The sequence below is a fragment of the Tachyglossus aculeatus genome, chromosome 23 (assembly GCF_015852505.1).
Source record: "Tachyglossus aculeatus isolate mTacAcu1 chromosome 23, mTacAcu1.pri, whole genome shotgun sequence".
NCBI lineage: Eukaryota > Metazoa > Chordata > Mammalia > Monotremata > Tachyglossidae > Tachyglossus > Tachyglossus aculeatus.
Genome location: NC_052088.1, coordinates 41,893,154 through 41,910,588, shown reverse-complemented (window position 1 = coordinate 41,910,588; position 17,435 = coordinate 41,893,154). Strand labels below are relative to the sequence as shown.

The 17,435-nt window shown below is 51.7% G+C and overlaps 1 protein-coding gene across 1 annotated transcript in view; it reads right to left on the bottom strand.

Moving 5' to 3' along the window:
* Nucleotides 1-12,376, bottom strand: part of ABCD4 (ATP binding cassette subfamily D member 4) — a 42,307-nt gene extending 29,931 nt beyond the window's left edge. The window contains exons 1-5 of the mRNA XM_038765617.1: nt 12,311-12,376; nt 5,950-6,068; nt 5,333-5,460; nt 4,225-4,364; nt 2,781-2,897 (exon numbers count right to left, since the gene is read on the bottom strand). Of these exons, the coding sequence (XP_038621545.1) occupies nt 2,781-2,897; nt 4,225-4,364; nt 5,333-5,460; nt 5,950-6,068; nt 12,311-12,345 (539 nt within the window). The 5' untranslated portion in view covers nt 12,346-12,376. The remainder of the gene's footprint in view (nt 1-2,780; nt 2,898-4,224; nt 4,365-5,332; nt 5,461-5,949; nt 6,069-12,310) is intronic.
* Between the last annotated feature and the right edge of the window lie 5,059 nt (nt 12,377-17,435).

Genomic DNA, 17,435 nt, shown 5'->3' with positions numbered 1-17,435 from the left:
ATTATTCTACTTATTTGTCCATATTTAGCATTCTACTTATTTTAATTGTCCATATATATTCTATTTCTTTTATTTGCCCATATTTATTATTCTATGTATTTTGTTTGTCCATATGTATTATTCTATTTCTTTGATTTGCCTATAGTTATTATCCTATTTATTTTATTTGCCCATATTTATTATTCTACTTATTTTCATTGTCCATATAAATTCTATTTCTTTTATTTGCCCATATTTATTATTCTACTTATTTTCATTGTCCATATATATTCTATTTCTTTTATTTGCCCATATTTATTATTCTACGTATTTTGTTTGTCCATATGTATTATTCTATTTCTTTTATTTGCCCATAGTTATTATCCTATTTATTTTATTTGCCCATATTTATTATTCCACTTATTTGTCCGTATTTATTATTCTACTCATTTTAACTGTCCATATATATTCTATTTCTTTTATTTGCCCATATTTATTATTCTACGTATTTTTTTGGTTCGTATGTATTATTCTACTTCTTTGATTTGCCTACAGTTGTTATCCTATTTATTTTATTTGCCCATATTTATTATTCTACTTATTTGTCCGTATTTAGTATTCTACTTATTTTAATTGTCCATATATATTCTGTTTCTTTTATTTGCCCATATTTATTATTCTACATATTTTGTTGGTCCGTATGTATTATTCTATTTTATTTGCCCACAGTTGTTGTTCTATTTATTTGCCCATATTTATTATTCTACTTATTTGTCCATATTTATTATTCTACTTATTTTCATTGTCCATATAAATTCTATTTCTTTTATTTGCCCATATTTATTATTCTACTTATTTTAATTGTCCATATATATTCTATTTCTTTTATTTGCCCATATTTATTATTCTACGTATTTTGTTTGTCCATATGTATTATTCTATTTCTTTGATTTGCCCACAGTTGTTATCCTATTTATTTTATTTGCCCATATTTATTACTCTACTTATTTGTCCGTATTATTATACGTCTACTTATTTTAATTGTCCACATATCCTCTACTTCTTTTATTTGCCCATATTTATTATTCTACATATTTTGTTTGTCCATATGTATTAATCTATTTCTTTGATTTGCCCACAGTTGTTATCCTATTTATTTTATTTGTCCATATTTATTACTCCACTTATTTGTTTGTATTTATTATTCTACTCATTTTAATTGTCCATATATATTCTATTTCTTTTATTTGCCCATATTTATTATTCTACATATTTTGTTTGTCCATATGTATTATTCTATTTCTTTTATTTGCCCATAGTTATTATCCTCTTTATTTTATTTGCCCATATTTATTATTCTACTTATTTGTCCGTATTTATTATTCTGCTTATTTTCATTGTCCATATATATTCTATTTCTTTTATTTGTCCATATTTATTATTCTACTTATTTCAATTGTCCATATATATTCTATTTCTTTTATCTGCCCATATTTATTTTTCTGCATTTTTTGTTTGTCCATATGTATTATTCTATTTCTTTTATTTGCCCAGTTATCCTATTTATTTGTCCATATTTATTATTCCACTTATTTGTTTTTATTATTCTACTTATTTTAATTGTCCATATATATTCTATTTCTCTTATTTGCGCACATTTACTATTCTACTTATTTGAATTGTCCATATATATTGTATTTCTTTTATTTGCCCATGTCTATTATTCTACTTATTTGAATTGTCCATATACATTGTATTTCTTTTATTTTCCCACATTTATTATTCTACTTATTTTATTTGCCCATATTTGTTATCCTATTTTATTTGTCCATATTTATTCTACTTATTTTATTTGTCCACATTTATTATTCTACTTATTTTATTTGTCCATATTTATTATTCTAGACAGTGAGCCCGTTGTTGGATAGGGACCGTCTCTATACGTTGCCAACTTGTACTTCCCAAGCATTTAGTCCAGTGCTCTGCACACAGTAAGCGCTCAATAAATACGATTGAATCAATGAATGAAAAGACTATTATTATTATTATTATTATTTCAAGCCGGGGTGGTTTCGAGGGAGGAGTTCGGGGCCCCGATACAGCAGCAAGGCCTGGTGGAAAGATCCCGGCCCTTGGGAGTCAAAGGCTCTGGGTTCAAATCCCAGCCCCACCACTTGTCTGCTGAGTGACCTTGGGCAAGTCACTTCACTTCTATAAGCCTCAGTTCCCTCATCTGTAAAATGGGGATTAAAGCGTGGCCGAGTGGAAAGAGCCTGAGAGTCAGAAGACCCGGGTTCTAATCCTGACTCTGCCACTTGTCCGCTCTGAGCCCGCTCTTCTAGACCGTGAGCCCGCTGTTGGGTAGGGACCGTCTCTAGATGTTGCCGACTTGTACTTCCCAAGCGCTTAGTGCAGTGCTCTGCACACAGTCGGCGCTCAATAAATACGATTGAATGAATGAATGAATGCTAGGTAGGGACCGTCTCTATGTGTTGCCGACTTGTACTTCCCAAGTGCTTAGCCCAGTGCTCTGCACACAGTAAGCGCTCAATAAATACGATTGAATGAATGTTAGGTAGGGACCGTCTCTATATGTTGCCGACTTGGACTTCCCAAGCGCTTAGTGCAGTGCTCTCCACACAGTAAGCGCTCAATAAATTGAATGAATGAATGAATGAGTGTGAGGATTTTTCCGGGAAGCGGAAAGAGCCGCTGGACTTCGCGGCGGGGGTGGAATAACTGGGCACGGCCCCTTCTGAGGCGAGACCCCCGGGGGTCCGAGCCGGGGGGGCGTCCACTACCTGCGGGAGCACTGGTAGGTGTAATAGGCGAGCGTGAAGGGCGAGATGAGCAGCTTGCTGGCGATGGAGCTGAGCTGGCGGCAGAACCTCTCCACGTCCTGGCTGATGCGCTGGTCCCTGGGAAGACGACACGGACACATCCCGATCGTCTAGGCCGTGAGCCCACCGTTGGGTAGGGACCGTCTCTAGATGTTGCCATCTTGGACTTCCCAAGCGCTTAGTCCAGTGCTCTGCACACAGTAAGCGCTCAATAAATACGACTGATTGATTGATTGATTGATTGGGGAACCCGCCTCCGGACCGTGGGTCACGCCGTTCCCCGGATCATCTTTCGGCGGAAACGTTCAGGACGGGTCACCCCCCTCCTCAAAAATCTCCAGCGGTTCAGTTCCCTCATCTGTAAAATGGGGATGAGGACCGTGAGCCCCGCCATGGGACCACCTCATCATCTTGTAGCCTCCCCAGCGCTTAGAACAGTGCTTTGCACATAGTAAGTGCTTAATAAATGCCATTGTTATTATTACTTTTATTATCATCCACCTCCATAGCAAACAAAAACTCCTCACCATCACCATAATAATAATAATAATGATGGCATTTATTAAGCGCTTACTATGTGCAAAGCACTGTCCCCAGCGCTTAGAACAGTGCTTTGCACATAGTAAGTGCTTAATAAATGCCATCATTATTATTATTTTTATTATCACCCACTTCCGTAGCAAACAATAACTCCTCACCATCATCATCATAATAATAACAATGATGGCATTTGTTAAGTGCTTACTATGTGCAAAGCAAACAAAAACTCCTCACCATCATCACACTAATAATAATAATAATAATAATAATAATAATAATAATGGCATTTAAGCACTTACTATGTGCAAAGCACTGTCCCCAGCGCCTAGAACAGTGCTTTGCACATAGTAAGTGCTTAACAAATGCCATCATTATTATTATTATTATTATGGTGATAGGGAGGAGTTTTTGTTTGCTACGGAGGTGGATGATGATAATAAAAATAATAATAATGATGGCATTTATTAAGCACTTACTATGTGCAAAGCACCGTTCTAAGCGCCGGGGAGGTTACAAAGGGATCAAGTCGTCCCACGTGGGGCTCACAGTCTTTATCCCCATTTTCCAGATGAGGCCCAGAGAAGTGACTTGCCCAAAGTCACCTAGCTGACAATTGGCGGCGCCGGGATTCGAACCCATGACCTCCGACTCCCAAGCCCGGGCTCCTTCCGCTGAGCCACGCCGTTTCAAGCACCGCGTGGGGCAGGAACTGTGCCCACCCCGATTTGCTCGCGTCCACCCCAGCTCTTGGAACGGTGCCTGGCACACAGTAGGCGTCCAACAGATACCGCAATTATTACTGACCCTAATTACTGATTAATTATTATCAATAATTATTGATTATTATGGGCGGGGCACGACTTACGGGTTGTCGATATCATCTCTCAGCACGTTGAGGGTGTAGTAGACGCGGCCCAGGAAATAGCACCGGTGTAAATGCTCCGTGAGCGCCTTCCTCCAACTCACGTACAGCAGGTTGCAGATAAACTGGTCGAAGCTCTTCAGCTGCGGGCGGGGAGGGAGGCCAGGAAGGATGATGATGGTACTTGTTAAGCGCTTACTATGTGCCAAGCGCTGTTCTAAGCGCTGGGGAGATACAAGGTGATCAGCTCGCCCCACAGGGGGCTTCCAGTCTCAATCCCCATTTTCCAGATGAGGGAACTGAGGCCCAGAGAAGTGAAGTGACTTGCCCAAAGCCGCACAGCTGCTAACAACAACAGCTGTGGCACTTGTCAAGCGCTTACTACGTGTCAACAGCACCTGTATATATGTATATTTTGTTTGTCCATATTTATTACTCTATTTATTTTACCTGTACATATCTATTCTATTTATTTTATTTTGTTAGTATGTTTGGTTTATGTTCTCTGTCTCCCCCTTTTAGACCGTGAGCCCACTGTTGGGTAGGGACTGTCTCTATATGTTGCCAATAAATAGAATAAATATGTGCAAATAAAATAGAGTAATAAATACGTACAAACATAGCACCTGTATATATGTTTGTCCATATTTATTACTCTATTTATTTATTTATTTTACCTGTACATATCTATTCTATTTATTTTATTTTGTTAGTATGTTTGGTTTTGTTCTCTGTCTCCCCCTTTTAGACTGTGAGCCCACTGTTGGATAGGGACTGTCTCTATATGTTGCCAACTTGGACTTCCCAAGCACTTAGTCCAGTGCTCTGCACACAGTAAGCGCTCAATAAATACGATTGATTGATTGATTGATTGATTGGGGCAGATACGAGCTAATCAGGTTGCCCTGTCCGCCGTGGGGCTCACAGCCTCCATCCCCGTTCTTTCCAGATGAGGGAACCGAGGCCCAGGGAAGTGAAGTGACCTTCCCACGGTCGCACAAAAGACGGGTGGCGGAGCCGGGATTGGAACCCAGGACCTTCTGACTCCGAGGCGACTGGGCCCCGCCGCTTCCCCGGTGCGGACCAGCCCAGGGAAGGCCGAGTCTCTTACCGTGGAGTTGAGGACGATGAGGACGAGGGCGAGGAAAGTCACAGCTTTGAATCCGCTCAGGTCTCTGTTCCCCAGGACGCCGTAGAATTGGCTGGGGATCACTCCCACCTGGTAGATCACGAGCTGTTCTGTGGGGGTGACAGCGATCAATCATAATAATAATAATGATGGCATTTGTTAAGCGCTTACTACGCGCAAAGCACTGTTCTAAGCGCTGGGGAGGTTACAAGGTGATGAGGTTATCAATCAACCAATCAATCAATCGTATTTATTGAGCGCTTACTGTGTGCAGAGCACTGGACTAAGCGCTTGGGAAGTACAAGCTGGCATCAGTTCCCTCATCTGGAAAATGGGGATGAAGACTGTGAGCCCCACGGGGGACAACCTGATCACCTTGTATCCCCCAGTGCTTGGCACCTAGTAAGCATTTAACAGATCCCATCATTATTATTATAAGTCTATTTTACTCTCCTGAGCGCTCAGTACAGTGCAGTGACTACCAGCGACTTGATTTCTCGCCCCAGCCGCTGCCTCCCCCAGCCTGGGTGGGGATGGGGGAGATGGGAGGTGGCAGGTTCCTGGGGGTGATGACCCCCCAACTGCTATATGTCACTCACCCAAGAGGGCCACGCCAAGCAGAGTCAGGAACATCAGGGAATTCTGGGATGACCAAGAGGGAAAGAGGACCAGCTGGATTTTCCAGAACCGCTGGAGGAAGCACAGGTCCAGCCGGGGCCTAAAAGGGGAGGAAAGAGAAGCAGGTGGGAGAGGTTAGCGAGCATTCATTCATATTTATTGAGCGCTTACTGTGTGCAGAGCACTGTGCTAAGCGCGTGGGAGAGCACAGTATAACAACACAGTCACATTCCCCACCCACAACGGGCTCATTCATTCATTCAATCGTATTTATTGAGCGCTTACTGTGTGCAGAGCACTGGACTAAGCGCTTGGGAAGTCCAAGTTGGCAACGTATAGGGACGGTCCCTACCCAACAGCGGGCTCACAGTCTAGAAGGGGGAGACAGACAATCAATCAATCAATCACATTTATTGAGCGCTTACTGTGTGCAGAGCACTGTACTAAGCGCTTGGGAAGTACAAGTTGACAGCAAAAGACAACAAAGCATATTAACAAAATAAAATAAATAGAATAAATATGTACAAATAAAACAGAGTAATAAATACGTACAATACGTGCCATCATTATTATTAAAGGAGAGGGTTTCGCCAAGGTGTGAATGTACGGGTTTGGTGGAAGGGGTGGATTTTGAGAAGAGGTGGGAGGTCTCTTAAAATAATAAGAATAATAATGGCATTTACTAAGCGCTTACTATGTGCCAAGCACTGTTCTAAGCGCTGGGGTGGATACAAGGTGATCAGGTTGTCCCACGTGGGGCTCACAGTCTTCACCCCCATTTTACAGACGAGGAAACTGAGGCGCAGAGACGTTAAGTGACTTGCCCAAGGTCACACAGCAGACATGTGATGGAGCCGGAATTCGAACCCACGACCTCCGACTCCAAAGCCCGGGCTCTTTCCACTGAGCCACGCTGCTTCTCTGAGGTCACCGATGATGCTGTGTGACCTTGTGAGCCCACTGTTGGGTAGGGACTGTCTCTATATGTTGCCAACTTGTACTTTCCAAGCGCTTAGTCCAGTGCTCTGCACACGGTAAGCGCTCAATAAATACGATTGATTGACTGGGCAAGTCAACTGCTCTGTGCCTCAGTGCCCTTCTAGACTGTGAGCCCGTTGTCGGGTAGGGACCGTCTCTAGATGTTGCCAACTTCTACTTTCCAAGCGCTTAGTACAGTGCTCTGCACACAGTAAGCGCTCAATAAATATGAATGAATGAATGACCTCACTTGGAAAATGGAGATGAAGACGGTGAGCCCCACGGGGGACAACCTGCTGACCTTGTATCTACCCCAGCGCTTAGAACAGTGCTTGGCACATGGTAAGCGCTTAACAAATACCAAAATTATTATTATTATTATTATTGCCAAATCCAACGGCCTCTACTCCATCCTAATCCTTCTCGACCTCTCAGCTGCCTTGGACTCTGTGGCCTCCCCCCTTCTCCTGAAAACGTTCTCCAACCTTGTCTTCACTGACGCCGTCCTCTCCTGGTTCTCCAGGGGTGGGTTGGGTTGGATAATAATAATAATAATAGCATTTGTTAAGCGCTTACTATGTGCAAAGCACTGTTCTAAGCGCTGGGGGGGATACAAGGTGATCACGTTGTCCCACGGAGGGGCTCACAGTCTTCATCCCCATTTTACAGATGAGGGAACTGAGGCCCAGAGAAGTTAAGTGACTTGCCCAAGGTCACACAGCAGATATGTGGTGGAGTCGGGATTCGAACCCAGGACCTCTGACTCCAAAGCCCGGGCTCTTTCCACTGAGGCACGCTGCTTCTCTAGATAGATACAGGTTAATCAGGTTGGACACTGTCCCTGCCCCACGAGGAGCTCACGCTCTCAATCCCCATTTTACTCCTGAGGTAACTGAGGCCCAGAGAAGTGAGGTGACTTGCCCAAGGCCACACAGCAGATGAGCGGCCGGGCCGGTGCAGAGCACTGTACTATGCGCCGGGGTGGGTACAAATTTATCAGGTTTTACCCTGTCCCTGCCCCACAACGAGCTCACACTGACAGTCCCCATTTTACCCCTGAGGTAACTGAGGCCCAGAGAAGTGAGGTGACTTGCCCAAGGCCACACAGCAATCGAGTGGCAGGGCCGGCATTAGGACCACAACCTCGGGACAGCACAGAGCACTGTACTAAGCGCTGGGATGGGTACAAGCTTATCAAATTGGACCCTGTCCCATGAGGCGCTCACTCTCTCAATCTCCATTTTACACCTGAGGTAACTGAATCACAGAGAGGTGAGGTGACTTACCCAAGGCCACACAGCAGACGAGTGGCAGAGCTGGGATTAGAACCATAACCTCGGGACAGTGCAGAGCACTGTACTAAGCGCCGGGGTGGGTCCAAATTTATCAGATTGGACTCCATCCCTGTCCCACCAGGAGCTCATGGTTTCAATCCCCATTTTACACCTGAGGTAACTGAGGCCCAGAGATGTGAGGTGACTTGCCCAAGGCCACACAGCAGACGAGTGGCAGGGCTGGCATTAGAACCATAACCTCGGGACAGTGCAGAGCACTGTACTAAGCGCAGGGGTGAGTACAAATTTATTAGATTAGACACTGTCCCGGTCCCACGAGTAGTTCAATCTCTCAATCCCCATTTTACTCCTGAGGTAACTGAGGCCCAGAGAAGTGAGGTGACTCGCCCAAGGCCACACAGCAGATGAGTGGCCGGGCTGGCATTAGAACCATGACCTCGGGACAGTGCAGAGCACTGTACTAAGCGCTGGGATGGGTATAAATTTATCAGGTTGGACCTTGTCCCTGTCCCACGAGGGGCTCAGTCTCAATCCCCATTTTACACCTGAGGGAACTGAGGTAATTGAGGTAACTGAGGCCCAGAGAAGTGAGGTGACTTGCCCAAGGCCACACAGCAGACAAGTGGCAGAGCCGGGATTAGAACCATAACCTCGGGAAAGTGCAGAGCACTGTACTAAGCGCTGGGTGGGTACAAATTTATCAGATTGGACACCGTCCCTGTCCCACAAAGAGCTCATACGCTCAATCCCCATTTTACACCTGAGGTAACTGAGGCCCAGAGAAGTGAGGTGACTTGCCCAAGGCCACACAGCAGACGAGTGGCGGGGCCAGCATTAGAGCCATAACCTCGGGACAGTTCAGAGCACTGTACTAAGCGCTGGGTGGGTACAAATTTATCCGATTGGACACTGTCCCTCTCCCAGGAGGGGCTCACACGCTCAATCCCCATTTTACACCTGAGGTAACTGAGGCCCAGAGAAGTGAGGTGACTTGCCCAAGGCCACACGGCAGACGAGTGGCAGAGCCGGGATTAGAACCATAAACTCAGGACAGCACAGGGCACTGTACTAAGCGCTGGGATGGGCACAAGCTTATCTGGTTGGACACTGTTCCTGTCCCACGAGGAGTTCACTCCCTCAATCCCCATTTTACACCTGAGGTAACTGAGGGCCAGAGAAGTGAGGTGACTTACCCAAGGCCACACAGCAGACAAGCAGCAGGGCCGGCATTAGAACCATGACCTCGGGACGGCGCAGAGCACTGTACTAAGCGCTGAGCTGAGTACAAGCTTATCAGGTTGAACCCTGTCCCACGAGGAGTTCAGAGTCTCAATTCCCATTTTACACCTGAGGTAACTAAGGTTACTGAGGTAACTGAGGCCCAGGGAAGTGGGATGACTTGCCCAGGGCCACACAGCAGGCGAGTGGCAGGGCCGGCATTAGAACCATAACCTCAGGAAGGGGCTGAGCACTGTACTAAACGCTGGGCTGAGTGCAGTTTATCAGGTTGTACCCTGTCCCTGTCCCATGAGGAGTTCAGAGTCTCAATTCCCATTTTACACCTGAGGTAACTGAGGTAACTAAGGTAACTGAGGCCCAGAGAAGTGGGATGACTTGCCCAGGGCCACACAGCAGACGAGTGGCAGGGCTGGCATTAGAACCGTAATCTCAGGAAGGGGCAGAGCACTGTACTAAACGCTGGGCTGAGTGCAGCTTATCAGGTTGGACCCTTTCCCTGTCTCACAAGGAGTTCAGAGTCTCAATTCCCATTTTACACCTGAGGTAACTAAGGTTACTGAGGTAACTGAGGCCCAGAGAAGTGAGGTGACTTGCCCAGGGCCACACAGCAGACGAGTGGCAGGGCTGGCATTAAAACCATAACCTCGGGACAGTGCAGAGCACTGTACTAAGCGCAGGAGTGAGTACAAATTTATTAGATTAGACACTGTCCCTGTCCTACGAGTAGTTCAATCTCTCCATCCCCATTTTACTCCTGAGGTAACTGAGGCCCAGAGAAGTGAGGTGACTTGCCCAAGGCCACACATCAGACGAGCGGCAGGGCCGGCATTAGAACCATAACCTCGGGACAGTGCAGAGCACTGTACTAAGCGCTGGGTGGGTACAAATTTATCAGATTGGACACTGTCCCTCTCCCAGGAGTGGCTCACACGCTCAATCCCCATTTTACAACTGAGGTAACTGAGGCCCAGAGAAGTGAGGTGACTTGCCCAAGGCCACACGGTAGACGGGTGGAAGAGCCGGGATTAGAACCATAAACTCAGGACAGCACAGGGCACTGTACTAAGTGCTGGGATGGGCACAAGCTTATCTGGTTGGACACTGTTCCTGTCCCACGAGGAGCTCACTCCCTCAATCCCCATTTTACACCTGAGGTAACTGAGGGCCAGAGAAGTGAGGTGACTTACCCAAGGCCACACAGCAGACGAGCGGCAGGGCCGGCATTAGAACCATGACCTCGGGATGGTGCAGAGCACTGTACTAAGCGCTGGGCTGAGTACAAGCTTATCAGGTTGAACCCTGTCCCACGAGGAGTTCAGAGTCTCAATTCCCATTTTACACCTGAGGTAACTAAGGTTACTGAGGTAACTGAGGCCCAGGGAAGTGGGATGACTTGCCCAGGGCCACACAGCAGACGGGTGGCTGGGCCGGCATTAGAACCCTAACCTCAGGACGGCGCAGAGCACTGTACTAAACACTGGGATGAGTGCAGCTTATCAGTTTGGACCCTGTCCCTGTCCCACGAAGAGTTCAGAGTCTCAATTCCCATTTTACCCCTGAGGTAACTGAGGCCCAGAGAAGTGAGTTGACTTGCCCAAGGCCACACAGCAGATGAGTGGCGTTAGAACCATAACCCCAGGACAGTTTAGAGCACTGTACTAAACGCTGGGCTGAGTACGGCTTATCAGGTTGGACCCTGTTCCTGTCCCATGAGGAGTTCAGAGTCTCAATTCCCATTTTACACCTGAGGTAACTAAGGTTACTGAGGTAACTGAGGCCCAGAGAAGTGGGATGACTTGCCCAGGGCCACACAGCAGATGAGTGGCAGGGCCGGCATTAAAACCATAACCTCAGGACGGCGCAGAGCACTGTACTAAAAGCTGGGCTGAGTGCAGTTTATCTGGTTGGACCCTGTTCCTGTCCCACGAGGAGCTCACAGTCTCAATTCCCATTTTACACCTGAGGTAACTGAGGTAACTAAGGTTACTGAGGTAACTGAGGCCCAGAGAAGTGGGATGACTTGCCCAGGGCCACACAGCAGACGAGTGGCAGGGCCAGCATTAAAACCATAACCTCAGGACGGCGCAGAGCACTGTACTAAAAGCTGGGCTGAGTGCAGCTTATCAGGTTGAACCCTGTCCCTGTCCCATGAGGAGTTCAGAGTCTCAATTCCCATTTTACATCTGAGGTAACTAAGATTACTGAGGTAACTGAGGCCCAGAGAAGTGGGATGACTTGCCCAGGGCCACACAGCAGACGGGTGGCAGGGCCAGCATTAAAACCATAACCTCAGGACGGCGCAGAGCACTGTACTAAGCGCTGGGCTGAGTGCAGCTTATCAGGCTGAACCCTGTCCCTGTCCCACGAGGAGCTCACAGTCTCAATTCCCATTTTACCCCTCAGGTAACTGAGGCCCAGAGAAGTGAGGTGACTTGCCCAAGGCCACCCAAGGAGAGCAAATATTACCAGAAACCTATATAATTTAAAGATATTCTCATAAATAGCAAGGCTCACTGGAAAGAGCCCGGGCTTGGGAGTCAGAGGCCGTGAGTTCTAATCCCTACTCCGCCACTGGTCAGCTGGGTGACTTTGGGCAAGTCACCTCACTTCTCTGGGCCTCAGTTGCCTCATCTGGAAAACGGGGATGGAGACTGGGAGCCCCACGGGGGACAACCTGATCATCTCGGATCTGTCCCAGCGCTTAGAACAGTGCTTCGCACCTGGTGGGCGCTTAATAAATACCATTATTATCATCTAGTAAGTCTCCTATTCCCCCCCCTCAATTTCACCTCACACAGACACGCGCATGCGCGCCCGCTCACGCGCTCACCTGGCGCGAGGCCGCGGCGGCCCGCGCGGAGTCATGTTCCGTGTGACGTCACGACGCCCGCGACGTGCGCGCTCCTCCGACTCCCAGCGGGAGTGTGCGCGGCCGCCGCCTTCCCGGCGCCTGCGCAGACAGGAGGAGGGCGTGGCCACATAGAGGGGCGTGGTCATGGAGGAGGGCGTGGCCGGAAGACGGAGTGCGGCACGTGCACAACGGTGCGGGGGGCGTGGCCAGAGAGAGTGGGCGTGGTCATTGAGGGGGGGGCGGGGCCCAGAAGAAGGGGAGGGGCGCGAGCCAGGGGAGGTGGAGGGGGCGTGGCCAAAGCCCGGCCACCGCCTTCCTGGCGCCTGCGCAGAAAAGAGGAGGGCGTCGTCAAGGAGAAGGGGCGTGGTCACGAAGGAGGAGGGGCGGGGTCCAGATGAAGGGGAGGGGCGCGAGCCAGAGGAGGTGGAGGGGGCGTGGCCACAGCCCTGCAACAGCCTTTCCGGCGCCTGCGCAGAACAGAGGAGGGCGTGATCACGGAGAGGGGGCGTGGTGACAGGTCGGCGGCCGCCTCCGCCACGTCCACATATGGAAAGGGGCGTAGCCACAGTGAAAGGGCGTGGCCAGAGGCCAGGGTGTGGCGCGAGCACGGGGAAGTGGAGCATGGCCACTGGCCGGCGCACGCGCAGGAATGAGGAGAGAGTGGCCAATGCAAGGGGGCGTGGTCGTGGTGTAGCGGGGCGCGAGCCCCGGGAGGTGGAGGGGGCGTGGCCACTTCCCGGCCACCGCCTGCGCAGACAGGTGGAGGGCGTGGCCACGGGTCGGCGGCCTCCTCCCGTCACTTCCATAGATGGAAAGGGGCGTGACCCCAGTGAATGGGCGTGGCCAGAGGACGGGGTGTGGCACGAGCACGGGGAGGTGGTGGGGCGTGGCAACTGCCCGGCGCATGCGCAGGAAGGAGGAGGGCGTGGCCACTTGGAGGGGCGCGAGCCCAGGGAGATAGAGGGGGCGTGGCCACCGACTTCCCGGCGCCTGCGCAGACAAGAGGAGGGCGTACTCACGGATTGGTGGAAGGGGCGTGGTCACGTCGTAGGGGCGTGGTCAAGGACTTTACCTCAGAAAAGAGGAGGAGCCGTGAGCGAAGCCCGGCGTCCGCCCCCTCCACTTTCCCCCGGAAAGGAGGAGGGGCCTCGGCCACAGCCCGGCGTCCGGCTCCTCGAGTTTCCCTCAGAAAAGAGGAGGAGGCGCGGACCCCGCCGGTGAACGCCTCCCCGCCCCTTGCACCGGTCATGAAGGCGGAGGCGCGAGGGCACACCACGGCCATGGCTTGCTCAGGTAGGAGACGACGTCGCCACAACGTTCCCGCCAAAACCAGAGGGGGGGGCGGGGCCACCTCAGCACCGGCCCTGAAGGGAGGGGGCGGGGCCTCCCTCTGAGAGGAGGGGGCGGGGCCTCTCTGCCCAGCCTCGGGTTGGAGGGGCGTGGCCTCCCCCGCGCAGCCTCTGTGAGAGGAGGGGGCGTGGCTTCCCCTGCCAGGAGGGGGCGGGGCCTCTCTGCGCAGCCTCGGATTTGCGGGGCGTGGTTTCTCCTGACCCAAGGGGGCGTGGCCTCCCAGTGTAGCCTCCGAGGGGAGGGGGCGTGGCTTCCCCTGCGAGGTGGGGGCGTGTCCCCAGTGAAAGGGGCGTGGTTTCCCTGTGCAGCCTCGGTGGGCGGGCCTACCACGTAAGGGGTGTGGCTTCCAGGGCCGAAGAGGGCGTGGCTTCCCTAAGCTGTCGCTGCGATGAGGGGCGTGGCCTTCCCCTGCCAGAGGGGGGCGTGGCCCCTTCTAAGAGCACTGCCACTGAGAGGCAGGGGCGTGGCCTTCCTGCGCAGCCTCTGTGAGAGGAGGGGGCGCTGCCCTGATAGGACGGGGGCGTGCGCTCCCCCGACGGAAGGGGGCGTGGCTTCCCTGAGCGTCCTCTCAGTGGAGGGGTGTGACATCCTGTGAGGTAGCCTCACCTGCCAGAAGGGGGCGTAGTTTCCTTGTGCAGCCTCTAAGAGGAGGGGGCGAGGCTTCCCCTCATAGAAAGGGGCGTGGCCTCTGATGCGAGGTGGGGGCGTGGTGTCCTGACGCAGCCTCTGTGAGGCGGGGTGTGGCTTCCTTGCGCAGTCTGTGTGATTAGGGGCATGGCCTCATGTGCCAGAAGGGGGCGTGGCTTCCCTGCGCAGCCTCTGTGTGGAGGAGGCGTGCCCTCCTATGTAAGGGGCGTGGTTTCCGGGCGCATCCCATGCGAGGTGGGGCGGGGCCTCCCAGGTGATGGGCGTGGCTTCCCTGCCAGAAGGAGGCGCGACTTCCCTGCGCAGTCTCTGTGATGGGGGTGTGGCCTCACCGGCCAGAAGGGGGCGTGGCTTCCCTGCGCGGCCTCTGCGAGGAGGGGGCGTGTCCTCCCATGTAAGGGGCGTGGTTTCCCCTGCAGTCCAGGCGGGGCGGGGCCTCCCACGTGACGGGCGTGGCTTCCCTGCCAGAAGGGGGCGTGACTTCCCTGCGAAGTCTCTGTGGTGAGGGGCGTGGCCTCCCCCTGCCAGTAGGGGGCGCGGCTTCCCCGCGCAGCCTCTGTGAGGAGGGGGCGTGGCCTACTATGTAAGGGGCGTGGTTTTCCGGCGCATCCCAAGCGAGATGGGGCGTGACTTCCCTGCGCCGTCTCTGTGATGAGGGGCATGGCTTCCCCTGCCAGAAGGGGGCGTGGCTTTCAGGCGCGGCACGTGCACGGAGGGGCGTAGTGGCCTCTCCTAACGGCAGGGGGCGGGGCCTCCCCGGTGCTGCCCTGATAGTTCGGGGCGTGCGCTCCCCCGACAGCAGGGGGCGTGGCTTCCCTGATTGTCCTCCGAGTGGAGGGGCGTGGCCCCATCTGAAAGGGGGCGTGGCCACTGTGACGAGGGGGCGTGCCCTCCCATGTAAAGGGCGTGATTTCCCGAAACAGCCCCCTGCGAGGTGGGGCGGCCCCCCCACGTGAGGGGCGTGGCTTTCCTGCCGAATGGGGGCGTGACTTCCCTGCGCAGTCTCTGTGGCGAGGGGCGTGGCCTCATCTGCCTGAAAAGGGCGGGGCTTCCGTGCGCAGTCTCAGGGGTGAGGGGCGTGGTCTCCCCCTGTCAGCAGGGGGCGTGGCTTCCCGGCGCGGCACCGGCGCGGAGGGGGCGTGGTCTCTCCTAAGGGAAGGGGGCGGGGCCTCCCCGCGCTGCCCTGATAGGAGAGGGCGGGGGCTCCTCGACAGCAGGGGGCGTGGCCTCCCCAGCTCTGCCCCTGACGGTAGGGGGCGTGTTTCCCCTGCCAGAGGGGGCGTGGCCTCCCTTATGAGGGGCGTGGTTCCCGTCTCAGCCCCTGCGATGAGGGGCGTGGCCTCCCCGCCAGAAGGGGGCGTGGCTTCCCTATGCAGTCGCTGTGATGAGGGGCGTGGCTTCCCTGCGCAGCCGCTGCGAGGAGGGGCGTGGTCTCGCGCGCCAGAAGGGGGCGTGGCTTCCCTCACGCCGTGCGGGGGGGCGTGGCCTCATGTGCCAGAAGGGGGCGTGGCTTCCCTGCGCAGCCGCCGTGAGGAGGGGGTGGTGTCCCCTGTGAGGGGGCGTGGCTTCCCATGTATCTCTGAAATGTGCATATATGATAATGTGGGGAAGCAATGTGGTCGTTGATAGATACACCGTACTCCTCCAAAGGCTGAGGACCGTGGAAGAGTTGAATAAAAATGATGGACTGGGCCATGAGGGCCACCCCCTCCACTCCTCTGCCCCTCCAATATGCTTTGTTTTGTTGTCTGTCTCCCCCTTCTCGACTGTGAGCCCGCTGTCGGGTAGGGACCGTCTCTATGTGTCGCCAACTTGTACTTCCCAAGCGCTTAGTCCAGTGCTCTGCGCACAGTAAGCACTCAATAAATACGATTGAAGGAATGAATGCAGGAGAAGTAGCACGGCTCAGTGGAAAAAAGCCCGGGCTTTGGAGTCAGAGGTCATGGGTTCGAATCTCAGCTCAGCCAATTGTCAGCTGTGTGACTTCGGGCAAGTCACTTAGCTTCTCTGTGCCTCAGTTACCTCATCTGTAAAATGGGGGTTAAGACTGTGAGCCCCCCGTGGGACAACCTGATGACCTTGTAACCTCCCCAGCACTTAGAACAGTGCTTTGCACATAGTAAGCGCTTAATAAATGCCATCATTATTATCAAGCGCTTAGTACAGTGCTCTGCACATAGTAAGCGCTCAATAAATACGATTGATGATGATGAATGAATGAATGCAAGGGGCGTGGCCTCACGCGGCCTCTGACTTCCCTGCGCTGTCGCTGGATGAGGGGCGGGGCCTCCCCCTGCCAGAAGGGGGCGTGGCCTCCCGGGGCGGCACATGCGCGGAGGAGTGTGGCCTCCCCTGCGCGCCCCCTGGTGGGAGGGGGCGTGTTTACCCTGAGAGAGGGGGGCGTGGCCTCCCCCCTCCAGCAGGGGGCGTGGTTCCCCCCTCAGAAGGGGGCGTGGTCTCCCGGCGCGGGCGTGGCTTCCCCTGCTGGAATAATGATAATAATAATAATAATAATAATAATAATAATAATAATAATAATAAGATGGCATTTACTAAGCGCTTAATATGTGCAAAGCACTGTACAAGGTGATCAGGTTGTCCCACGTGGGGGCTCACGGTCTTTATCCCCATTTTACAGATGAGAGCCCAGAGAATATTGTATTGTATTATTTGTACTTCCCAAGCGCTTAGTACAGTGCTCTGCACATAGTAAGCGCTCAATAAATACGATTGATGATGATGATGATAATAATAATGATAATGATGACGGCATTTATTAAGCGCTTCCTATGTGCAAAGCACTGTTCTAAACCCTGGGGAGGTTACAAGGTGATCAGGTTGCCCCACGGGGAGCTCACAGTCTTCATCCCCCTTTTACGGATGAGGTCACTGAGGCTCAGAGAATCAATCAATCAATCAATCGCATTTATTGAGCGCTGACCGCGTGCAGAGCACTGTACTAAGCGCTTGGGAAGTACAAGTTGGCAACATATAGAGACAGTCCCTACCCGACAGTGGGCTCACAGTCTAGAAGGGGGAGACAGAGAACAAAACCAAACATACTAACAAAATAAAATAAATAGAATAGATATGTACAAGTAAAATAAAT